Here is a 27,321-nt window from a genome sequence, read left to right as displayed (position 1 = left end):
CTAGAAATACTACAACAGGATTGCTAGTTACTTCTAAGAAAACATTTGTAACTGATGCCTAGGTTTAGCTTTTTTTTGTCTTCGTGTTAGTTTCTTCCTGAAATTTTTGTTTTCCCTTGAAAGTCTTTTAATTTTCCACTGGAAAATCTTATATATCACTCCGGGATAACCCGATCTATTTTGATTCATCTTAATTTTCTCGAAATTTCTTTTTGAATGTCCCCAGGAAACTATTCTGAATTGTCTATGTTGGAAAATCTTCGTGACAATCAATGGTTCAGCAGAACTACAGTTCATAATAAACCTGTAGAAATTGAGTCCCCAAGGACGGTCCCGAATGGACCGAAACGTTGGACAAAATTTAATAACAGTGTTATGATTTTTTCGAGACTGAAAGCCATCTCTGAAACATCAAACTACAGTCAAAAAAATAATAGTAGATTTGTATGGACGACTTCAATGCGAAGATTGGATCCGACAACTCGAACCACGAGCGCATCAAAGATCGTCCGTTACCATGGAGAAATGAGCGAAAACGGAGAGCTGTTCGCAGAATTCTGTGGAAACAACGACATGGGAGGATTGCCCTTCCCCCGTTGACCGGTTCCCAAGGTAGTTTGAGTCTTCCGCGATGGCTTTACAGCCTTCTTGATGTACAGGAGTAAGACAAAAAGGTTTTGATAGGAAAATTTTTGTCGAAATTCAAATCAGCACAACTTTGGTTAGAATAATCAAACTCTTCCAGCATTATGTCCTTATCCTTATCCAAAATCTTAGATCGGTCTTCTGGCAACGAAAATGTTTAGGGTTTTCCGAAGAAATGTTTAAAATGCATTTTTTCTTCTGGTTGTAATTAGGGTAAGACGGTATAATGCGCCCCACCTGGCCAAAACGCCCCCTTTGATTTCTAGAAAACTATAACTAACTAAGGGTCAAAATCAGTTGGTACCTATAAATATTTGTAAAACCATCATACTATGTGAATGTGGAAGTATTTTTGTATTACATAATGAAAATAATAGCTAAATACAAAATATTACAGTTTTGATGTAACTTTTCATGTTTGTTTGCTCAACATTCTGGAGCGACGCTAGCATACTGTCCGCAAAACTTGCACAGGAACACTCAGTTGGGCAACAAAATAACTTTTCACAGTTTTCTTAAAAAATGTAACGTTCTTAAAAATATGTTTCACTGGTCAACACGCCCCAGTGTAGGTAGAACGATATGCCCCTACCAACTGGGCACAAGCGCGGCGAGCTTGCAACAGTTGCTTCCAAATTGTTTGAAAACTATTGAAATGTGATTCAAACTTGCTTAAATGGACTTATGTTGATTTTCAATGTCAAGCAAATAAGGATATGTAACCTTTTTATTATGGGATTGATAAAATACTAATGAAGGGCTGTGAAACGTCTTTGGTTAAGGTCGGGCGTATTGCGCAGGCACTTTTTGAAATTCATTTTTTTAGGTAACAAAACGTAGTGGAATTAAATGGAGAGTACTAAACTCGTCTTAGACGGTTGAATACATTCCACTAAAAAGAGCTTGAAATATTTTTTCTGAACCCTGGATGTCTCAATGCGACTCGCCAATGTTAATGTGAGGTACACAAGCTTCGAGAGACTCGCGCGCGCTAAATTTAATTTTTTGTACACGTAGCAGTCGTTGCCCAATCTCATCCTTTCTTGTACGCGTGCATGATGTGTGCTTTTCACTTCTCACTTTTCATTTCTTACTTCCCACTTTTTACTTCTCACCAGAGGCATCGCGTCCGCATATGCAACCTGTGCACTGCTCAGGTAGCCATTTTAATCCTAACATTTAAACTCTCGATAGATTTTTTGTCATTCTTATCCAAAGATAAATTTTGGATTAAGTGCATTTATCATTTGTTTTGTTCAAATTTGTAGTAGGGTGTAGTAGGGTGTCCCAAAAAAACACTACAGTGAACTCTTCCTAACTCGATATTCTATAACTGGATATTTTCTCTAACTCGATGAAATCCAAAGTCCATTGAATCTAGCATATTGCGCTCCTTCGTAAGTCGATATCTCCCACACGCTATATTCTCTAAGTCGAAGTAATTTTCCAAAGCATTTTAACCTCGCTAACTCGATGTTGTCAGAAACAGTACATGCACGACATAGTTAGAAGTTAGAAGTGAAAAGTGATAAGCGAGAAGAAAGAAATGAGATATGAGACGTGAGATATGAGAAGTGAGAGAGGAAAAGTTAGAAGTGAGAAATTAAAAGTGAGAGAAGGAAAGTGAGAAATGAGAAGTGAGAACTTTGAAATAAGTGAGAAATAAGTAGTGGGAAGTGAAAAATACAAAGTGAGAAGTGAGAAATTTGGAGTGCGAAGAGAGTTATGAGAAGTGAAAAGTGTGAAGGGAGAAGTGAGAAGTGAAAAGTTAGAAGTTAGAAGTGAAATAAGATGAGTGAGAAATGAGAAGTATATAAAGTTATTTGTGAGAAGTGAAAAGTGAAAATTGAGAAGTGATATGTGCGAAGTCAGAAGGGAGATGTGCGTTGTGAGAAGTTAGAAATTAATAGTGAAAAATAAAAAGTTAAAAGTGAGAAGTGAGAAATTCGAAGTTAGAAGTGTAAAGTGAAAAATGAGAAGTAAGAAGTGAGAGGTGAGTAGTGGGAAGTGAGAAATGAGAGGTGAGAAGTGAGAAGTTAAAAGTACGAAGATTGAAGCGAATAGTGAGAAGTGAAAAGTACCAAGGGAAAAGTGTCAAGTGAAAAGTGACGAGTGAGAAATAAGAAGTCGGATGTGATATATAAGAAGTTATAAGTGAGGATTAAGAAGTGAAAAATGAGACGTGAAAAATTAGATGTGCGAAATTAGATGTGAGAAATTAGACGTGAGAAATTAATAGTGAAAAGTGCAAAGTGCGAAGTGAGTAATGGGAAAAGGGAGATGTAAAGCGAAATGTGCGATAAGAGAAGTAAGAAGTAAGTAGTGATAAGTGAAAAGGTGAGAAATTAGGAGTGAAAAGTAAGTTGTGAGAAGGGAATATTAAGAAGTGAGAAGTGAGGACCGAGGAACAAGAAGTGAGAAACGATATTCTTTCCTTTTCCTTCTTTATTTTTTTCTCTTTCTTCTTCTGTCTTCCTTTTCCTGTCTTATATCTCTCCACTCACTTCTCACTACTTAACATCTCACTAGTCACATCATAGTTATCCTCCCTCCTTCTCACCTCTTGCTTCTGTTTTTCTCACTACTCATATCCTTCTTCTCACTTCGCAACTAGCGCAACTCACTTCTCATCACTTTCTCCTCACTTCTCATTTCTCACTTTCCACTACTCACATGTTACTGCACACATCTCACTACTTAGTACTCACTTGCGTTTCTCAATACTCACTTCTCACTACTCTGTACGCATTTAAAAAATCTCATTTCCCACTTATCAGTTCTCGCTGTTCATCATTCACTTCGAACACCTCTCTTCTAACTTCACTTAATATGTTTTTTAACTGTTCGATTAAACGGCATTCGGCCAAATATAAATGTGTTCCCTATCTCGATACCTCTCTAACTCGTATGTGCAAAAAGTCATGGTGCTCAAGCCTTAGATGAAAGATTTTCGCATTTGGAGCATTTCTGTAAAACAACCCTAAATTCAAAAAAATAATGCATATAGAGGTTTCGACAGAGTACTTTTTAAAAAAAGCTGTTTTTTCGTATTTGTTGTCACATATTACCAATATTCACCACATTTTAATCAATTTTCCAATGGTTAAATATTTTTTGAATTTTCTGTGGACCATAATGAGTATCCTACATGGTAATTTGGTTGGTATTATGCAATTATATGACACCTACAACCATTTAAATATCATAAAAAAATACAAGAAAATTTATTTAGTCGAAGTCGAGTCAAGTACGAGACACTGAAGACGACCTTACAGTTGAGGTCGAAATACGTATATGTAAAAGTATTACGAGGTGGTGGAATTAAATGGAATCGTGCTAAACTCGTCTTATGACAGTGATAAAAATACAAGTTTTCTCGATGATTTTCGCAGAAAATCGCTTCGTATACGTAAAATAAATGTTTTCTCATGCTTTATCAAGTATTATTCAAAAAGTATTTTTTATAATGGAAGTTTTAGAGAAAACAGATTGAAAAAATAATCTAACGGGGCTGAGATATTGAAGTTTAAGTAAACCGAAAATCACAAAATTGGCTAACCTGCAATAATTGTTGTCTAATTATTGTCTAATAGTTATTTCAACAACTTTGACGTTTGTGACATCACATAAATCCGTCCGTTCAACCCAAGGTTAATCTTCTATCTATATAATAAAAATGAAATGGTCTGTGTTCGTATCCGCATAACTCGAAAACGGCTGGATGGATTTGCTTCATTCCTTCAGCAGATATGTTCGTTATCGTTTCCGACGGGTTTATATGATATTTCCTCATACGAAAATCACGAGTTAAGTTGAGTAAATCATGAAAAACTAAAATTAAGATTCGTATGGAAATTTTGCATGGCCATTCGCAACGCGCATTTCCGCCTACTAGGGTATCTGTTCCTATATCAATAACAATAAGGCAATGCGCATATGAAATGCATTGATTTCTCACCCAATAATCAAGAAACATGAGAATAATTATGCTCGGCTCATGTAATTTTTAATTGAAAACAATTTGATAACTTCAAAAATAAAATTTTCATCACATTATAGAAGTATTTAGCTAAAAAACATCATCACCGCCATGCACCTATTTCAATAACATTCAAAAACAGTTAATCCTATGCCTGTACCTATATCAATAATACTGTTTCCAACATAAAATACGCACACTATTACTTGTGTGTATACGTATACGTATTATAACGATATGATTGCAGTGATGCCGAATTCTTCAATTGTTTGTAGTTGAGTTGAAATATAATTACTAAATTCCTGTTTTGGTTGCAGTTTTCCATCTTATCAGTTCAATTTTGTGTTCGTCATAAAAAGATAATTTCGATATAATTTATTTTACAAACATAAAAGTTGAATTTCACAGTGAAAGTTCATTCAAGCGCTTTGAAATAAAAATCTAGTTCGGCAACCCTTGAGAGTACTGCAAGCCAATGAGATAGATAGAAGGTGAGGAAGAAGACCAAATGCAAGTGTATTAGTGGATGATGGAAAATGTAAACAGCAAATGGTGACGTACATATTTGCACGGCTTCTTATGGGAGCTCGTTCGAATGTAGTAGTGAAAGGTTTTTCGCTGAAAGGTTTTTCGCCATACACGAAAGGCACGCACACAGCATATGGATTTCCATACCTTAGTATTTATTTTCATTGACTGCAAGCCATGTAAACAGTTTGGAATACGGACAAGGATAATTTAGACGCTGTTCGAAATAAACCTATATCAAACTATAGGAAATCGCGTTGGTTTTTCAAATATAATTATATTCATAGTGAAAATGTGATGTGCTTTATGTGCTGTGAAGTGAATTTTTAAGGGATAGAATTGTTTTAGCTTGAAATTGAGTGGAAAACAACGGCTTGAAAACAGATGAATCTGCTAGTAGCAATCGAGCAGTGCATCAAACCATCAGTTCAGAGGTAGGAAAATAAAAATAAAAGTGCTTTATAATTTTATCTTTTAATAATTTAATTCTTGTGAATTAAAACATTACTTGAACAAAATCTTGAATAATATTCCAAACATTCAAGAATGTGTTCCATCCATTATTGTGTATATACGAAGTGAGAAATTGTAAATAAATTGATTTTTTATTTGGTTCATCGTCGGTTGGGATTAATATACGAACTGTTATTAATATGGGAACAGATACCCTATGCAGGACAACGTCTGCCAGGTCGACTAGTCATTTAATATATTCTACTTCTAACCCATGGTTAGAAAAAAATGTTCTCAGGTGGCTATTCATGTGTTGATTTGCATATGATTTGCAACTAAGACCAAGACAAATATTGATTTCTTCTTTTGTCCCATAATGAAGGAGTGGGAAACAAAAAATTGAAAAATTGATAAAATCGAAAAACTCATCAGTTTTCCTAAAGAATTTCCTAAAGAATAAAAATTTAAATCTACCTCCCCCCTTGAATTACTAAATTATGGCCATGCAAATTTGAGGGGGTGGAGACAGAAGAAGATAATGAAATTAGTTCCCGTCTAATTTTTGCAAAGCCTGTTTTTACGCACGGTTAAAACGCCTGATGGCTTGTGTCAGAATTACCTGACATAACTTGCTATACAATTTTTTTATTGAGACTTATCCCGAATGTCACAAGGTGGATTTAACGATCATAAACGGATTTAACAACCATTTAACAATCAATATGTACTTTCTGTCATCATTTTTCTCCCTGACGTAGAGAAACATCAAATATCATTGTCATGTGATGAAACTGGGCCTGTTCACCGGAGACTATACAATTCTGTTCTCTATACTCAAGGTCAACCTTTCGCATTTTAACAAATTCTATTCCTGAAGAAAAAGCTCATAGTCGACATGAATCGGGAATAACCTTACGATTTTCTCAACACGCTTATTTTTTTAGTTTTGCAAGCAGCAGGTCATATTTAACCTTGTCGAAACTAGATTTAAGATCAGTCTAAACGGGTTTCTCCAGTAAGCACAGCGATCGGTCGGTCATTGAAATTTAGTTCTGCTTTGTGCGGGAGAGTACAGACCTGGCAATCACGGAGTAACAACCGTGGGCGGATAATCATGCTCATGCTAATGCTCAGTAGATTTGAGTTCGGCCTAAAGACATCCACATCCACTACACGGCTGGGTACTCCACTTACAGTTCTATCAATTTCATCCTAAAAAGGCGAATAGCCCGAAAATACACTTGAGACGTAATCGTAATCGAGAAAAATACTTGATGGCAGTTCAGTTTCCTTCCTTTTAGAATTCACGAAAGACCAAAACTTCTTTAGGTATCGTCGGAGATTTTGTTGCGTGAAATGAACATAATGTTTGCAACGTAGTTTATTATAGCACCGATAATCATTACTGGTGATGTTGAAGTTCCGCTTAGAGAAGGCAAACCGTCGAAAGGTATAAGCGTGAAGAGGGGTATGTAATGTTCTAACGCTCCATATAATTAAATAATAATTAAAATAGTAAATAAGTAAAAATCTGACTTCTCTCACAAGTCATCAATTAAGAAACCGCAGCTGGTCGGACGCTCGGTGGCAATATTGTCTCTATTGTCGTTGCAGAAGCAAACCCGCCTCAATACGACAAATAGCACATGTTTATTATTCAAACGCAACCGACAGGGTAAGAGAGGTATTTTGGACCACTGAGTGCAAATTCCTCTTGGTGGTCCAAAATGAGCCCCGGTAAGGGTGATTCAAAATACATTCTTTACCCCAGTTATTCAATTCTGATACACATAGTTGGGTAGAGAGAAAATGGTGTGAAATAATGTTGTTAAATAAAAATTTGTATGAAATAAATCTGATGGGTTGGGCATTCTTGAAAAAGCCAGAAAAATTGCTTACGTTAGAAGCATACGCCCCACCCCCATGAGAACGAAACGAATTAAGAAAATGTCGTAAAAAGAGGTTGAAGTGTGAGTCAATGCACAAACTAACAATTTCTTCCCATTTCTGTAGACGAATTCTCCTCCCAGGACGAGGAAGAGGATAGAAGTGTAGCAAGTGGAATCGAGAGAAGTCAGCACAGCAACGGCCACCACGTTCACCATTCTCACAGTGCGGACGATACGGCGAATGACGGTGCTGTCAACAATTCTGGAGTAGAGGCAACTTCGGTGGTCGTCGGCCGCTGTCGAGCCCTGTTCAACTACACACCAAAGCTTTACGATGAACTCGAACTGCAACCGGGGGACATCCTTGATATCCATATCAAACAGGAGGACGGATGGTGGCTGGGGGCGCTCCGCGGTCAGGTGGGCATTTTCCCCGCGACCTACGTGGAGGAGATCGCGTAACAAGCGAAGCTAAGCTTTAGGGCATTTTGAAATTATCCTGTACATATAGATATATTGTTACGTGCGTAAGGTGCGATCGCGCTAGTGTGCCTGAGAATCAGTTTTAAGATCTTAAAGAGTGCCTCGAATATTTTAGTGGTTTGAATGTGTGTTTGTAGAAGAATATTGTTTTCTTTTTAATGCCGAAGACTAATCGAAGTGAAATCTTTTTTAACATCACGGAGAAAATAATTGTTGAATAATTTATTGCTCTACTTTGTAATGTGTTTTATAGAGAGAATTGTTTTAAATTAGATAAAAGTCTTCCTCAAACCTCAAATAAGAAATGAGCAATAAAGGAGCCAAGCAATATTCGAGTTTAGCAGCATAGCCGCTTTATAAATAAGTCGTTTCGGATGCAAATGAAAAAAACCCATAGGAAAATTCGTATTGTATTGTTTCGTCTTTAATAAAATTTTTGGAAAGATTTTTTAAAGCTACCTATATACAAAAATATAAAACTTGTCGTTATATACTATGCACATAAAGTCTGTCTTTTTTATTTCCCACAATGAATGAGCTCGGATTGTAAATTCTGTTTGCACAATAGAAATCGGAGAAATAACGGCTTTGGCAACTTTTGTTCTATTTTGGCAAGGATTTATTCTAACCTATTGTGCTTCAATTGGTCCTGAACATTCTTTGGACATCTTAGTATATTGCGACCAAATTTCAGAATGCTTTTGTTTTTCTTCAAAACCAATAATAGAGCCAAAACCACCAAATCCTTAATTTACTCTACCTAATATTTCTTCAAAACCTTTCCTCGGCCATAAAAGAGGAGTTCAGCAGCGACGGTCGTCAGGATGGGGATTTATGGCGTCTAGAATGGCGGTTGAAAGACAAATGCGACATAGCGGCATTGGGGGCCGCACTTGAACCAGGGATTGGATGCACATGCACCCGCACGTCGTTCAACGATTGTCGGCTGCGACTGGCGACGGTTCCCTCCCAGAAGGGATTGTCCAATGGGCAGCGATCAATGTATTTGCGCGGTACGAACCAATCCAGGAAGCGTAAGATTAGATGGCACAACGAAATGACTAAAAGATATGGCCAGACGCCACTACGGAGGCAGCTGAAAAGGGACAAGAATTGAAGTTTTAATGAGAGCGATTATGCTGATTCTGAAATTTGAAAAGTGACGGTCTGATGAATATTTGTCACTTCGAAAAAAATGTGTGCAAGCATCAACTGCAGTGCTGTGGTACATCGATAAAGGTTTGAATTTTAGAACATTTCTAAAAATATAAAACTAAAGCGGCATAAAATGGTATAACTTTGAAAAATAAAGATGAAAAATAGAGCATCTGGTCACATTATATATACTAGTTGCGTTTGAGCATCAAAATCTCTTTTTCAAATATGCCTCCGAACTCCCAACTCGTTCAACTTGTAGGAGGTAACTGGCCATCAGAAACAGAAATTCTACGAAAATATCTCGAAAAACTTATTGGAATGTAGACTCAACATTCACGGAATTACAACTCGGAATTTTTGGAAATTTTGAAAATTCTTCAGTTTTCACAAATTTCAACCGGCGTTGCAGATGCGTGACATATTTTAAGCAGTAGCGCACACCTCTAGGAGTAATCGAATTAAAAATAAATTATATTGATTGGCTTTGATATTTGTTAAATATCTTGGCTGTGCATATATACACTATACAGCACATGTTTCGAAAAGGATAAATTGATATTCTTCTTCTTAGTGGCATTACATCTCCACACTGGGACAGAGCCGCCTTACAGCTTAGTTTTCATTAATCACTTCCACATTTATTAACTGCGAGGTTTCTAAGCCAAGTTACCATTTTTGCATTCGTATATCATGAGGCTAACACGATGATACTTTTATGCCCAGGGAAGTCGAGACAATTTCCAATCCGAAAATTGTCTAGACCGGCAACGGGAATCGAACTCAGCCACCCTCAGCACGGTCTTGCTTTGTAGCCGCGCGTCTTGTCGCACGGCTAAGGAGGGATAAATTGATATGAAATTTGCGAAATCCTCGTGTCTGGGAGGGACTCGAACCCTCAACCTCCTACTCTCTAGATACAACAAGACCACTTAAAGGTCCCGTTTGCGGAAAACCCACCAGAATCCGAGTACCAACCTCCACCGCCGTTAGCTCTTTTTTTTTTTGCAAATTGAATATCTTTTGGATGCTTGATTTGCCCAATCATCACATGTGCTTTACTGTTGTATATCCACAGTCAAGCGAGCCCACATTGTTTATTATCGAGAACATCACACTCTATGCCCCCAACAAGTTATAAAAAAAATCACCTTTTTTTTCATTAATATAATGACACAATACTACCGTTCTACTTAAAAAAGTGCAACTGAGAAAATCGCATGTAGATTAAACTGCAATTTTCATTTCTGGCTTCAAACGGGTAGGGGATTTAAGGAGTTTACATCGCTAGACTTTTTATTTTATTTTTATTTTTAAAATTTTACTCTTCACGTGGTTGAATATGTTAGAATACAGTTCTATCACTTAGGATGAAGATCCTTCAAACTGGTCATTTTCACCACTAAAAGTGCACAGTCTTGAAAGAAATACTCAGTGAATACCATTCCTATAAGCATCGCTCGTTTATACAACAGATTCTTCCATAATGATGAATTTATTCCCTGCATTGAAATTCAACGATAGGACAAACAGACTTGATGTTGTTTTCACTAATTTTCTGAACAAAGTTCGGTATTTTTTAATGTTTACGGAAAATATGCATGAGAATAGACCGCACTGTGATAAAAACTTGATCTCCAAAAACAAACATGGGACAATTATGCGAAGAAGAGCATAATAAGGTATAGTATAGTCAAAACGTTTAATTCGCGAATACGAAAGTAATGCCTCTACTCACTCTCATGGTAAAATCTCATTGCTATCTGTCAGACTATGCGTGAAACATGGCCGCCAATCACCCCTTCTTGTTCCTCCACAGTAAAATCCAGGCCATAGACATCCCTATCTAACTCCATTAGCCTAAAAATAGCCACCATGTCCCGGGCACAGTGTGCAGATAGACCGCTGTCAGTTGCATGAGATGTCAACAATCGACAACAACACCAATGATTGTAGCTTGATAATTAAAAATATCCACAACAATAAAAGAGCAGGATTTATTTTTAAATTCTGCTCAAGCTTTTCCTGGTGAAATAAAAGAAAAACTGTTGTTCACCATGTAAGTAAAATCAAAATTAATCATGTAGATAAGTTTTGAATCAATTATATTCATTAGTCATATTTAATGAATATTCCCGATTAAAGTTACATATTGAAGAAAGCTGAATTTGGATGTTTTATTATGTTAAGCTTTTTTAGATTTGACGTACGTTGCTCGGCGTTGGTGTTGGTGTTGGCTACGCTAAACATGAGCTCTTATCATAGGCCTGGTAAAATCCCATAAGGAACTGTCAGACTGTGCGTTAGGGTGTCCCAAAATTGGACCAAGTCTGGGATTTTGGGGGCTCAACCTTCAAATGAAAGCTTAGGGTATAACAAAAGAAAAATTGTTCTACGACAACTCTGGGAAATGACGTTTAGGGGTGGCCCCGACGCGTTTTATGAAAAAAGTGCATTTTTTATAGGTAACATCGAAAATACCGGTATATCGGAAAGAAATTCGATGAAACCCATCCATTTTATATTTTTTACATTTAACTTAGGGTCTATACTTTATGGTAAAACTTTGATACCACATGTTTTAGCTCTATATATTTTTCACTAATGCTTTAAATGCCCTAAAATAATGAATTTTTCTTAATATTTTTTTATTAATGCATCCAAAACGGGTATCCATCATAATGCTTTCGAAACTAGATATACATAGAAAGATGGGGAATTTTATAACGAATATTTTGCTAAAAATAGCAACCTCCTATCTCTATCCGTTTAAAAGTTATTCACGATTTACTGCAGCTTGGAAAAAGACTTTTTGAAATTTCGGATCATAATACCTGGATCATGTTTAAGTAAAGAAACGCCTACTTTTCCATACCAACCAAATGAGCGCTTTAATAACCAATATAGCATTCATATGAGTTGCATAAAATTGATTTTAATACTTATTTGAGTGTTATAATGGAAACCCAACGATGGACCAGCAGTAACATGACTGACTACAAATTGTTCAGTTAGTCTGGGTGAGTACTCAAATAGATTGATGAATATGGTTTCAAAACTACCCATAGGTAGGTTCAGCTATCGTTTCATGGTTTGGTGAGCTGTGCAATGTTTCACGATAACATGGAAATTAATTGTTTTCTGACCAACTTGATTTTTTACCAGCACGATCATGTGAAGTTAATCCGGCTGGATCATTTTGGTCCCGATTTATCAATGCAATCAATTTATCATTGTATTCAGTATTGGTAGGCAAGATAGTTCGTAATTAGTGTAGATTGTTCTTATTTCCAGAGATTCCGTAGATGGTAGATGCCAAATATTTCAATATGCATTATAAAATAATAATGATAATAGTAATTTGTGTAACTAGTTGGAAAATAGTAGTTTGTGCCAGAGCTGTGTTGAATCATTCTCACACGATAATGATTGAAGTTATTATTTGATAACATCTCAGGTGTGAAAAGTAGGCGAGTTTTCCTTGGCGATAACTTTTCAAATATTGGAATCAATTAGTAATAAACACAAAACTATCAATTAAATTTAAACCTTTCCAATACAAATTTAATGTCAACAATGAAGGTCATTCTGATGCTTGGCATTGTGTTTTATTGTTAGGTAGAGAATAAGTTCAAAAAGTAACGGTAAGTGCTTAAATCGAGGTACAATTATCGAACGATTCTCACTCGCTACCGAGTTTCATCAATTGATCATTTTGATAGGTGATCGCATGAGAGAGTTGCCATCCTCGATTATTTGAAATTTTGATTTTTCCCATGCCTGGTTTGTGCAACTAGTTGCAAAAAGATGATTTTTTCAGCACGAAGCGGGCTTGGTAGTCATATGGCTACTGCTTCTGCCTCATACGCAGGAGGTCGTGGGTTCAATCCCAGGTCCGTTCCATTCTCCTACTTTGTATCTTCCTCTATATTTCTCATGTTCTAGCAATCGCTAGAACTGGAAATGGACTTTCATACCGTTTCCATTTTTATTCCTATACCTTCAACTTGAGTATTCTAACAGTAATCTGCTAGAATTGGAAATGAACTATAGAGCTCGTTTCCTACATCCAATTAGAAATTCCATCAGTTACCTTCTCCTATCTATCACATTGGCAGCTCGTTAACCAAGACGGACCTCTGCCTCTCCAACCTAACCCAGAAATTCCAACAAATTCCGCATGAACTCGTGGCAAGTGCAGAGGTATATTCGGCTTGCAGTGGGCGAGTGATTGCATCATCATTTCCTCCCTTCCCTACATTGACTTGCATTCTGACGTGGCAGGCGCCAGTAAGACCCTAACAAATGAGATCACCAGTACTTGTACATTGAAGATGTGTGCTAGTCCCAAGCAAACATCTGTTGGTTCCCTGTGCAAGAACAGCTGATCTGGTCATAATGGAGTAGCAACTACGAGCAGTCAAGCAAGCTCAAGCTCAAGCTCAAGCTAGTTGCAAAAAGATGATTTTTTCAGCACGAGTTGTCCGTTTATCCAGCGAGGCTTGCCGCGTGGGATAACAACTACGAGTGCTGAAAAAATCGAGTTTTGCAACGAGTTGCACACGCTATTTTTTGCAATGACGAAAAATGGGCTTTAATATGATAAATCTATACCAAAATTGTACAATCGAATTTACTCCACATGATCATTCATGCCAATAAATTATGTTGCGGCAGAGAACAATAAGATTCCATCTTATCGTGCCAAATTGCATAGCTTGAAAAGCTATGAAGTGATGAATGCAATTGCCTTTGGAAAATTGTGATGTTATGTCCAACAAACCATTTCATTTATTACGAGACGCTTAGAGTACACTATTTAAACACTCACCCAAACTAATTCAGCTAAATGTAGTCAAGTAACGACTGTCCCAATGTAGGTTTTTCATTATAGCACTCACCCAGACTAACTGAACAATTTGTAGTCAATCATGTTACTGCTGGTCCATCGTTGGGTTTCCATTATAACATTCAAATAAGTATTAAAATCAATTTTATGCAACTCATATGAATACTATATTGGTTATTAAAGCGCTCATTTGGTTGGTATGGAAAAGTAGGCGTTTTTTACTTAAACATGATCCAGGTATTATGATCCGAAATTTCAAAAAGTCTTTTTCCAAGCTGCAGTAAATCGTGAATAACTTTTAAACGGATAGAGATAGGAGGTTGCTATTTTTAGCAAAATATTCGTTATAAAATTCCCCATCTTTTTATGTATATCTAGTTTCGAAAGCATTATGATGGATACCCGTTTTGGATGCATTAATAAAAAAATATTAAGAAAAAATCATCATTTTTGGGCATTTAAAGCATCAGTGAAAAATATATAGACCTAAAACATGCGGTATCAAAGTTTTACCATAAAGTATAGACCCTAAGTTAAATGTAAAAATATAAAATGGATGAGCTTCATCGAATTTCTTTCCGATATACCGGTATTTTCGATGTTACCTATAAAAAATGCACTTTTTTCATAAAACACGTCGGGGCCACCCCTAAACGTCATTTCCCAGAGTTGTCGTAGAACAATTTTTCTTTTGTTTTACCCAAAGCTTTCATTTGAAGGTTGAGCCCCCAAAATCCCAGACTTTGTACAATTTTGGGACACCCTACTGTGCGTGAAGAATTTACCTTCGTAGTCGCGAATACAAGTGATGACGTTTATTCAGTGATAGTACAAACGAAATTTCATCACTACATTTTATCGATTTCCAATGAAATAAAAGTTTCAAAACATAGAGTAGCAGGTTTAACAAAACAGATAGAAACGCCGGTATCGCCACTCAGTGACGATTACCGTATATTTGGTGCACGGAAGGTTGTTGTCTACAATTTTTACGGCTGCTGCACCCTGGAAGTAAATTTCATCGAAGTAAACAGTCGAATCTTTATTAACCAAAACTATTTGAACAATATTGGAACATTCTTACCCAAAATATGGCTGATGATTCTCACTTGAAGAAGCACATTATAATTGCCTACCTTAGGGAAGATCCATAAAGTACGTCACGCAAAAATTGGCGATTTTCAACCCCCCCTCCCCCCTTCGTCACACTTTTTGTATTAAACCTCTAAATTTTTTGTATGAGTCGTCACGCTGCTCGTAACCCCCCTCCCCCCTAGGAGCGTGACGTACTTTGTGGATGGCCCCTTACGGCTTTTACAAACGATCTACAATGAATAATTCATGGGCTGAAAAAGCATCCACCACCAGAGCTGAGATTAGGAAAATTGGCCGACAGGCTGCCGGCATCAGTAAAGTGGGCGATGCACCGGCAGGCGCTGTTGAAGGTAACGCTGTCAGCATTTGGAAATTGGCTGGGTAGTAGAAGCGGCTAGCTTGGTAACACTACCATCGATCAACGGAGTCTCAAGGATGGAGCAACGAGACCGAAGAAATGAGTTTGTGAGCATACACAGTGAAACGGCAGTCGTTTCAAGATCTTCAGTTCGAAGATGTGTTGTTTGTAAACAAGATTGCAATTCGGTCGAAACTTTTAGGCGGTTCAACCTAGGGATCCTATAATGAGAGAAATACAAATACTTTTCGAGGACGACTTATGTCGTTTTCGGTTATTGCTGGGTCGAACCTAGTTCTGCTCCGGATCCGCTCTAACAGCTGTCAAAACGTTCGGTTATTCGTTCAGGTTGGATCGCGATCCGCACCAGATCCGACCCAAAACGAATGAGGTTCGCTCTGCCGATTTATCGAGTACAGTGATGCCAGATACAATTTAAAAAAATCTGTATTAATCTCAGAAAAATGTCTGTATGTGTCTGTATGGAGTTCATAAGGTACAGGAATTAGAAAATTATTTAAAAATCATGCACTTTTGATAACGTAGAATATCGAAGAATCGAAAAGTCGGTGTAGGACTACTCAAACTACTCTAAAGTTACAATGAAGTGGTGGAATTAAACGGGATAATAGTTTCTTGTCTTATGATAAGTGAAGATATTCCACTACAAAGCTCTGAATAATGTTCTTATCAATATGTATGTTGTTCATTAGCATACATTGATAATATATACGCAACTTTCTAACTGAAAATCCGTTGGGAAGTTCAAAAGAGTTCAGTTCGGAGGAGAGGCACAGAAGGAATAAATCCGTTTAGAAACCCAAAGAACGAAACGAAAATCTTTGGGTTTACAACCAGAGTAAACCTTTGGTCTTTCGAACTTTTTTGGGCTTCCGAACAGAACTCTTTTTGCGCTTTTGAACAAAATCGTTTCGGCTTCCGAACGTAATCTTTTAAGGCTTTTACAGAAACAGAAAAGATGCATTCAGAACAAGATTCAGAAGCCCAAATGGCTCCACTTGGAATTCCAAAAGTATACCTTTCGAAATTTTAAACCCGACCGTTTGAAAGTAAAGTCCAAAATAATTTCGTAAATTTTTACCAACAAAGTTTCGTTCGGAAATCCAAAAAAATCTGTTTAGGAAGCCCAAAAGAATTTCTTCCAGAATCCTAAATAATTTCGCTCTGAAACTAAGAGAAAGGCCTTGTTTTCGGTTTAAAAACCGTTATTTTTTGGTTTTCTGAACGGAGCTCTTTTCGGCTTTTGTAAAGATCTCTTCTAGATTTTCGAATCGATTCCTTTCGCGCTTCCTAAACAAATCCTGTTAGAGCTTCGGTAGGAAATCTAGAAGTAGAAGCGAGCCCAGAAGCAGAAAAAGATTCCGTTCAGAAGCCCAGAACGCTCTAATCGAAAGTCCAAAAGATTCCGTTCGGAAGACCAAAAGTATTCCGTTCTTAATTCTAGAATGATTTTGTTCAGAATCCCATCAATTCCGTATGGAAGTCCAAAAGGATTTCTTTGGGAAGCCCAGAGTGATTACTTTCAAAAACCCAAAAGAATTTCGTTCAGAAAATCGAATAGATTCCGTAAGTGAACTCAGAAGGATTACGTTCGGAAGTTCACATAATTCTGATCGAAAATCCGTACGATCGGATATCTTTTGGGCAACCTAATGGTATTTTTTTGCTTTTGAATGGCTTTAGAATGGATTAATTTTGGACTTCTGAATGCAATCTTTTTAGGTTTCCGAAAGGAATCGAAGAATCTTTCCGTTTGAAATTCTAAAAGGATTCTGTTTGGAACTCAAAAGGGATGCCGTTCAAAAGCCTGAAAGGCTCCGCTCGGAATTCCAAAATGATACCATTTGGAAACCTTATAGAATTTCGTACGAAATCCCCATAACGATTTTGTTTGAAAGCCCAAAATAGTGTAATTGGAAAGCCCAAAAGGATTCCGTTTCCAGCCCAAAGTTTTTTTTAAGGTGATTATAGAAAGAAGCCAGAAATCGGCCATTTTGTAAACCACGTGCTTTTCCAATATTTTTTTCATGAACACGAGATGAAAGATCTATAACGCGTATGGGGCTGAAATAATGGTAGATCGTTTACTTAGTTATGCTGAACAATCATAATTTGAGTTTCGGCACTGTACGACAACTATTACGCCAGATTTGGGCTTTTAGAAATGTATGTAGACAAACGTGTGGTGAATTTGAAATTCACCACGGGCTTCATTCTATAATCACCTTAAACTGAATGTCTGTAAAGGCTCCCCCAGACCTAAGCGATTTCATCGCAGCGACGGCGACAACTAGTCGTCGCGATTCTATCGTTGGGTCGCTGCAGGCAATACTCTATTTACGCTTCCATATCAACGGCGACAGAATCGCTGTCGCCAAGCTATAGAATCGCGTCGCGACTGTCGCGTCGCGTGTGTTTGGGGGAACCTTAATGCTACGTTTAGACAAGGCAAGTGAATTGAGCAAGTAGCTTGAATCGAACGAGAATTGAACGTGTAAACACCTTAATTCAATTCACTTGAACGAAAATAAAGTTGAACATGTTCAACTTTTGGCAAGTCAATTGAATTCAACTGAGTTGTTCAATTCACTTGCCCTGTCAAAACGTAGCATAAAAGTCTGTAACTTTAATCAAAAGTCTGTATAATGTCTGTAATCTGTATGATGTCTGTATGCAAGACCTAATGTCTGTATAAATACAGACATGTCTGTATGTCTGGCATCCCTGTATCGAGATCGAACCTAGGTTCACCAATACATTCAAACACAAACTGTCAAACAGGTGTTTATGTTTACGCTAAAGGAAAATGAAAACATGAAAGACATGGAAGGGTGCGGATGGGTATTTGACTTTTAATCGTTTTTGTTTCATTTATTGAATTCATCAATTTTGTTGCTGTCTTCCACGTAAAAATGGATTATTTTAATTGTGTGTTGTCTTCAAGTTTCTCTGATAATGAAATGGATTCAGATACCGATATATTTTTTGCTGATTACTTCAGACGGTAGCTCCGTTATAAACAAAATGATGGTTAAAATTTTTGATGAAAATTTGATTGATAAATGCAGTGACGAGAAGGTAGCTGCAGCTGCTATTTATTCACTATTACGTTGTGTATTCGGTGATATGCTTTAGGTATAATTGCTCTCTCAATGGGAAAATAGCGTACCGGAGTATCGGATTATTATTTATACCAAAATGTTCATACCATTATTTTATTCGTTATTGCAGCTCTGTGAATAATTTGTTTAAGGTTACGGATTTGAAGAATTTAAACATAATATATTAACCCTTTATAAGGCAGGCAGATCAATTTATTTTACTTTCGCAAGTAGAAGTAATCTGGTTTATGGATCGTATTTCGTTCATTCATATTGCTTTTTTATTTCAGTGACAATACTCATTTAAACACTTAGTGGATAGACAAACATATTCCAAATTGTCATCAAATGCAAAGTCATATACAAGCTTCACGTTTGCGCTGCGGCAAGTGCTAGCAGTGTTTGCTAATGTCGTTTTCGGTTTTAGACCTGGGTCAGGTCCGACCCCGAATCTGAATAACCGAACGAAAAACGAATCGGGATCGAGTCAGTATGATGGTGTTAGTGAGATCTCAAGCCCTATCATCTGTTTTGTTTTCAGTTCGCACTTTTATCAGCTGGCAGAAATATAAATATTTTATCAGATTTAATACAGATTTCATCTTTTGGATTTTGTTATTAGTGTTATTTTGTTTCTTATTATATAAATTGAATGAAGAAGTCTGATTTTTCTTCTGTTAATTGTTTATTTTAAAAATGATGGTTAATCCATCAATAAATTTATGATTAGAAGCTTGTGATGAATTGCGGCGGCAATGTGGATTGCCGTGAAGAATTTTGGCGCTCTGGAACATTTCAGTAATTATGCCAATCCGTGTTTCCCGATAAACTGTTATACTGGTTCTAAGTAGCGTTCTGGATAACAGTGATTGTGTTACATTTGAATTATCAATTATGCCATTCAAATGTAATAGAACAGAATAATATGTTTAAGGTTACATTTGTAAAAAATCCAATAGAAAATTTATTGAGATTTGGGGCCTTTATTTTAAAACAAAGAATCAAATCCTTTACAATTTGACTAACATTTTTTGTATTTTCCTCCCAAGAGGGAACCTTTAGGATAAACCGCGATTTCCTTAAAACTACAAAAACCAAATATACAAGAAAAGGCTAATAATTTTTCAAATCTACATAATTTTCCATTACATAACAGGAGATTCAACATAATAAATATCAAAGGGTAAGAATATGTCTTTGACGGTTTTAACGAATTACAACCTCAAAATCCTTCTTCCACTCTTAAATTATGCTCAATTCGTATGAAACTGTTCCTAAATTTTACATTTGAATTTATTTTCTGGCTAAGTATCATCTGGAGTGTTACTAGGTAGCAAATATACCCTCTGCAAGGTGAATAATTAATAAAACTATTGTAAATAATCAGAAAAACGTATCATTTGTTGATGGCAATATAGTTGTCACTGCCTTATAAAAGGAGTTAATATATTATGTTTAAATTCTTCCAAATACGTAACCTTAAACAAATTATTCACAGGCTGCAATAACGAATAAAATAATGGTATGAACATTTTGGTATAAATAATAATCGATACTCCAGTACGCTATTTTTTCCCATTGAAACAATTATACCTAAAACATATCACCGAATACACAACGTAATAGTGAATAAATAGCAGCTGCAGCTACCTTCTCGTCCTGCATTTATCAATCAAATTTTCATCAAAATTTTTAACCATCATTTTGTTTATAACGGAGCTACCGTCTGAAGTAATCAGCAAAAAATATGTCAGTATCTGAATCCATTTCATTATCAGAAACTTGAAGACAACACACAATTAAAATAATCCATTTTTACGTGGAAGACAGCAACAAAATTGATGAATTCAATAAATGAAACAAAAACGATTAAAGTCAAATACCCATCCGCACCCTTCCATGTCTTTCATGTTTTCATTTTCCTTTAGCGTAAACCAAACACCTGTTTGACAGTTTGTGTTTTGAATGTATTGGTGAACCTGGGTTCGATCTCGATACAGGATGCCAGACATACAGACATGTCTGTATTTATACAGACATTAGGTCTTGCATACAGACATCATACAGATTACAGACATTATTCAGACTTTTGATTCAAGTTACAGACTTTTATGCTACGTTTTGACAGGGCAAGTCGTTGAATTCAACTGAGTTGTTCAATTCGCACAATCAAAGACAACATAAACATTTAACATAAAGATTTACGCTGAAAAAACAAACGTGAAAAGCTTGTATTGACAAGTTTTGTTTCAATTTATTGAACTGTGCAAAATAGAATTATTCTGTGTGTTAATCTTGATCTCGATGAAGATTCAGATTCGTCGATTACTTCAGACGAAACTCCGTTAAAACAAAAAAGACAATGCTGAATGAACGAAAACGATCCATAAACTGTGAGAGTTTCATATAACTATCATATTACTTTCTGAAGAAAGTAAAATAAATTGATCTTTCAATGTAACTTTTTTTTAAATCTATTTCACAACAAACGCAATACCTCTGAATCTACAACAAAAACAATGTTCATTTGGCTCACCCTTTCGACAGTTCTCAATGCCTCATTGGCTCACAATGACCGCTTTCCCATATTTCTCATTATTGGCCCGTTTACATATGAGCTAGTTCTAGCGGACAATGCACTATCCGACAATACTAGCACGAAATTAGCATAATGTAAACGCGTATTAGCGAGGACAATTCCTGTTTACATTGTGCTAATATCGCGCTAGTATTGTCGGACAGTGCATTGTCCGCTAGAACTAGCTCATATGTAAACGGGCCATAATGGCCGTTTACATATAGGCTGTTTCTAGCGGACAATGCTGTCCGACAATACTAGCACGAAATTAGCATAATGTAAACAGGAATTGTCATGAGCTAATAGTGTTTACATTATGCTAATATCGAGCTAGTATTGTCGGACAGTGCATTGTCCGCTAGAACTAGCCTATATGTAAACGGGCCATAAGCGATCGTTATTCAGTGATTCAGAGTTCAAGCTATGCAGAAAGTTGCGGAAGCATTTCGGAGCTTGTCTGGTCCGAACGCCATGTGGGAGAAATGGATGTAGCTTCAATATTCATGCACAATCAATTGTTGCATGATTCGGCCAACACCTCCGAGGATGTCAACACCAAGAGAGCAACACAAAGCTGCAATACCCACATCCCCATAACCAGCTAAGTGTTATTCAGGGGAGTATCGTTGAAAACGTACGCCTTCCTGGATGATGGCTCTTCTTCTTCGTTTATGTAGCAGATTCTGTTGGATGAATTAAACAGCGTCTCCGCTTAGGAACAGCTTGTCCGTTATTCTTGAATCGGACAGCAGAGCAGTGTCGTTACGAAGAGAAGTCGAAAATTGCACTGATGAAGAATGACGGTGTACAAGATGGGACGAGAGTCTACGACATGCCGAAGGTTCACACCGTTCAGAGTTTGGCCCTTCCACCAGACAGTCGCGATGTCACAGCTTGCTTCTCATTATGTACCCTTATTTGAATGCAGATAAACTTATATGAAAAAAAAATCTCTGAGGATCCTGATTGGTATCGACAATTGTCACTTAGGTCATGCATTAAACAGCAGGAAAATCCGACCAACCAACGGCAGCAAAGACACGTCTCGGCTGGGTCGTCTACGGTCCTTGTGCAGCAGTACCAAGAATCATGAAGGGAGCCTTAAGCTTTAAGCCTAAATTTAGTGCATTCCATGGTCTTCGAATATGTTACTGTGGTAGCGACGAAGAAACCAGCCTGAACCGTTGAAGAAATATTCCTCGATTGTGAGTTTAGGGATCTATAAGCCATCGAAACCGTTGCTGTCAAAAGATAATGAGCGCGCAGAGAAGCTTCTTCGATCGAAAACAAGCTTGAAAAGAGATCTGCATGAAACCGGACTACTGTGGCGATTTGACAACGCAACATTACCGGCCAGCAGAGGCGTGGCTATGAAGCGATTGGTTTGTTTGGAGAAGAGAATGGATCGTGATCTACAGCTGGCAGACATGTTACGGTCACGATACAGGAATTTGATACAACTACCTTCTGCTGAAGCTTGCTGAAGCAATAATAACGCATCAAAGAGATTGGTATCTGCAAATTTTTCCGGTAACTATAATCCCACCAAACCCGGAAAGAATAGAATCGTCTGGGATGCTGCAGCGACTGGGAGTATCATTGAATTCGTTTTCGCTCACTGGATCGGCTCTGATCAGTTGACATCACTGCTGACGGTGCTTTACGGATTTCATCAGTGAAATGTTCCACCAAGTCTTAGATATGCGAGTTACACCAGATAATAATTAGGGAGCGTTATTTTTTATCGGACTAGAAAAATACAATGTGCTGGAATAGTGGTGGAGTTGCGAGTGGAGTTGGATTCCAACCAAGTTGAACATGGCGGATGAAGGTATCAAATGGCAGAAATAATGCCTGATTTATCCCCGAAAGGTCGTTGGTTTGGAAGACCGGAGTTTTTACACCTGGAGAAATCCTATAGGTCACAGTACAGACGTACACTGTCACTAGGCCGCTCTTCAAATTGAGCTTAATGATCGATGAAGACGGAGTTTTGCGGATGCGAGGTTGAATCGATGCGTGCCAGTACGCTGCAGAGTCAGTGAAGAATCCAATCTTACTACCGAAAGTAAGTGCATTGACGGATTTGGTGGTTGCCGAGTATCATCGAAGGTTCCGACACATTAACCATGAAACGGCAATGAATGAAATCAGGCAGAAATACCATATTCCAAGACTCCGTTCAGGGGCACAGCCCCTAATGATGGCAGAACACCCACCAGCTCGGCTAGCTGCATTCTCAAGACCGTTTACGCACACTGGAGTGGACTACATATTTCGGACCGATACAAGTTGTAGGCTGAAGAGTCGAGAAACGTTCGGGTGCATTATTCACCGTACATCTCGAGATCGCCCATTCTCTCATTACTGATTCATGTATCATGGCCCTACTGAACTTCCAAGCCAGAAGAGGAAAATCATTTGAATACCTGAATGACCGTGGCACTAATTTCACCGGCCGGGCCCCATTTTGGTGGCTGTTGGGAACGACTGGTCCAATCAGTGAAGAATGTTCTCGATCGAATTAAGCCGTAACGACTTTCGACTGATGAGATTTGCCTATGGACGAGCTCTGGAACATTGCCGCCTTGCAGCTTAGTGTTCATTAAGCACTTGTTAACTGCGAGGTTTCTAATCCAAATAACTATTTATGCATTTGTATATCATGAGGCTAATACGATGATACTTTAATGTCCAGAGAAGGCAAGACGATTTTCAAACTGAAACTAGACCGGCACCGGAAATCTAACCCAGCCACCTTCATCGTGGTCTTGCTTTGTAGCCGCGCGTCTTACCACTAGGCTAAGTAGGGCCCAGTCATGCAACACAGACAACATATTTAGACATGCAAATATATTTACAGACAAACAGACAATCAACATAGACTAATGACAAAGATATAAACTCGGACCTAAATGTACTTCAAATATTGTTATCCTCAGGGATTTTTTAACCGCACCCTACCCACAATAAACCATTCAAAACAAATCTGGGTTGCATTTTGTGCTGTTAGAAAACCGCAAATTTTCCGTTGCTTCGAAAGCAACAATACTTTTAAAGATAGAAATCATATATTCAAAAGATAAACTTTTTTTTTGTTGTGTACAACGAAATATTGGGAACGATAAAAAGCTTTTTCTATCATATACATAATGCTTATCAATGGGCCACATGTAGAAATCCTTTGCGGCCCGCGGACCACACTTTGAGGACCACTGATTTAAATGGTCAAGTTTTAGCTCATTCAATGGCACGTAATGTCCAACGAACGATTAAATGGCAAAACACCATTTAGGATTCTGGTAAATGTAATCTAAGGCTATAGAATTAAAAACCTGTTGTGGAGGTAAACAATATATTTACTTACTTGGCCATCATTTTTCCTAGGCTGGATTCCTTTTCCTGCAGTACCTTCCGATAAACTTTCTCCGTCCGTCCAGTAACGTTATCCCAATTATACAAATTTGCTACAATGTTGTTCCTCTCAAAAGGACAAGGCGCCACACATCTTTTTAAATCGCGACACACTCCTATCGTGCCATCTATACTGCCGTTAAGATACATGTATCCAATATGTTTCTTCTCAGCTTCTCTTCTAATAGCAACCATCAAGCCACGATACACGGACTCTACCGTTGGTTCCGTCAGAATGATTAAACTGTCCGGTAGCACTTCCGGGATTCCTCCAACCCGCGTGGAAACCACTTGCATTCCACAGGAAGCCGCCTCCACTATTGCCATGCAGTAAGCCTCAGTCAAGGAGGTGTTCAAAAAGATGTGCCCTTGCGCGAGAACATCCCTCACTTGACTGTGTTCCAACGCACCCAGCATCGTTACCCGGTCCTGCATGTTATTCTTCTCGCGAATCTCCTCCAGCAACGCCCGCTTTGGTCCATCGCCCCCCACAATGAAGTGGATGTTGGGACAATGTTTGAGCTTTGGTAAAATTCCTGCCAACAGATCGACTCCTTTGCGGTAAACTAATCGCGAAACTACCACCACATTGATTCGGTCCGGATCCGTTGGTCGTTGGCACGGGTTCGGGGTGAAGTGTGCCGTGTCAACAGCATTTGGTATCACCGAGACCTTATCCTGGTGTACTTTGGCTCGAAGCACCGTATTTTCTTTACCTGAAATGTGAATATAAATACATAATTTGATCATTATTCGGAATTTAGAGATTTCTTAATCTTAATAAATACGATATAGAGCTTTCCCTAATAATGCAAAAAATGTGAGTTTTGTAGCTGTCGTAAACCGAATATGCATGTGGCTGAGGTGGCTAAACTGTGTTTTATGGACTTTTGGGTCTGTTGCCGGATGTTCTTCGGTTTTTCTAATGCTGGAGATAAAGAGTTCAAGCTAGTCTTGAAAAGTGATTGTCCTCTTTAAATTTATGATAATCAAACAAATAAGTCTTTCCCGATGAAAAAGTTTTCGATTATAATATATCCTCAAAATTTGACTGAAGTGACTAATTGAAGAACCAGTAATATAAAAAATGTAATACTGCAAAACAGACACACATGCACACAGACAGACGATTGACTAATTCGTCGAATGGAAAGAAAGCTTACCCGTATGAGACACACAAATGCAGTGATTGCAATTCGCGAGGGAAATCTCCAGAAATTTGTTAGTCACCACGGCAGATAAATCCGCGAAGCCGAAGAGACTGTGATCGGTAAACACTGACTACAATTTGTTAATTGGAATTATTCAAAGAAAAGACATCCGAATTTAAATATTCTTACCCTCAATCCAAGCAGTTGTCCTACGTTCATTGCTTCGTGTGCCAGGGTGCTGAATGCCGAATGGCCGTGGACAATTTCGATTTGTTCGCGAATCAAAATGTATCGCAGCAGTGGAATATTGCAGATCATGGTCGGCAGGATGACTTGATTGTAGAATACCTTAATGGGAATGTAATACACCTTCAGCCCGTTGGTCATGTAGCGGATACCCTTCCGGTCACCGTACGAATGGGTCACGATTATCACTTTGTGACCACGGGAGAGCAAACATTGGGACAGATTGAAGATGTGTTCCTCCACTCCACCCATGTTCGGGTAGAAGAAATCCGAAGCGATGCTGAGGAGCATTATGTTAGGATCAACAGAATAAGCATATTTGAAGGTCTTACCATATTCTCATGCTTCGGAACCGTATCAACACAAGCACTAGATTCAGTGGATCATATTTTTTGCAAAAAAACTGCTGGCTATCTTCTACAGGTTTTTGATTTTCCGCACCCAAGTCCACGCATGTGAAGCAGGTGACATGAGATGAGAATGCAAAGCAAAAAGGAAGATCAAATAGACCAAAACAAACAAAAAAGTACACGGAAAAGATAAAGTTTTGCTTTTGAAGAAAAGGTCATACTCTTTTTCATACGTGACGTCAAAAACGTCAAACAAGTCAAACGTCAAACAAGCACTCATCTTTTGTCGCACTCGTCAGCTTATTTCCTTTCACTTCAAGCTTGGACCTCCTTGTCTGGCAACAGCAAACACCATACAAATGGCGACTTCTCTCTCGGAATAAGTGATGTTCATCGACTGCGCTCCTACTGTCGGTCCAGTTTTTCGTTGAAAAATTGTGCAATATTACATCGGCGACCAAAGGAACAAGTGAATCCGCGTAGGTGCATCCCGTCGCAAGCTCGGAACGGTGAAGGTGTCGTGTTTACAGCGGTGGAAAGTGCATTTTTCGTTTGGTGAAAAGTGAGGAATTTTCCCATCAGAGCCGAAAGTGCTACCCTCGAATGAGAGTGTGTGCGTAAGCAGCAGCATCAGCAAATTTGAAGAGTACCATTTGGATGGTGTGAATCAGCTATACGATCAGCGTGTGCTAGAAAAGGAAGGAGGAATAGTGTTGGGTGTTTTTGTGTTTACTGCTAAGTGTGCGGGGGTGGTGGATAGTGGCACGCGGTAGTACGACGAAGCAGAAGCAGTAAACTGGAAGAGACAGGAGAGTGAGAACTTGGTCCTCAGTTGTGAGTGACTGCGATAATCATCATCATCATCACCTCGGCTCTCAACTGGGTGTTGTTGCAGATACGGTGAGTTGTGTTTTTTGGAATGTTTTTATAAATCCTTGCCATTGCATTGGCATTCGATACACTGGAATATTTAAAATCTAGATTGATTCTATAATGAATCAGCATATTTGTCTTAACTTTTGTAAG

At 37.9% G+C, this 27,321-nt stretch overlaps 2 protein-coding genes across 6 annotated transcripts in view; one reads left to right on the top strand and one right to left on the bottom strand.

Moving 5' to 3' along the window:
- Positions 1 to 8,483, top strand: part of LOC134204693 (uncharacterized) — a 109,102-nt gene extending 100,619 nt beyond the window's left edge. For all 5 annotated transcript variants that reach the window (XM_062679473.1, XM_062679472.1, XM_062679471.1 and 2 more), the window contains exon 8: positions 7,619 to 8,483. In XM_062679473.1, the coding sequence (XP_062535457.1) occupies positions 7,619 to 7,956 (338 nt within the window). In that variant the 3' untranslated portion in view covers positions 7,957 to 8,483. The remainder of the gene's footprint in view (positions 1 to 7,618) is intronic.
- On the bottom strand, positions 8,380 to 26,417 carry LOC134204695 (phosphatidylinositol N-acetylglucosaminyltransferase subunit A-like). The gene is made up of 5 exons (XM_062679476.1): positions 26,278 to 26,417; positions 25,889 to 26,225; positions 25,712 to 25,829; positions 24,502 to 25,264; positions 8,380 to 9,073 (listed from the first exon to the last, which is right to left on the bottom strand). Exons 1-5 carry the CDS (start codon positions 26,286 to 26,288, stop codon positions 8,797 to 8,799), a joined length of 1,506 nt encoding a protein of 501 aa, XP_062535460.1. The 5' UTR covers positions 26,289 to 26,417; the 3' UTR covers positions 8,380 to 8,796.
- Between the last annotated feature and the right edge of the window lie 904 nt (positions 26,418 to 27,321).

The sequence above is a fragment of the Armigeres subalbatus genome, unplaced genomic scaffold, assembly GCF_024139115.2.
Source record: "Armigeres subalbatus isolate Guangzhou_Male unplaced genomic scaffold, GZ_Asu_2 Contig823, whole genome shotgun sequence".
NCBI classification, from domain to species: domain Eukaryota; kingdom Metazoa; phylum Arthropoda; class Insecta; order Diptera; family Culicidae; genus Armigeres; species Armigeres subalbatus.
Note: the sequence above shows the minus strand (reverse complement) of the source record. Positions and strands in the feature narration are given on the sequence as shown.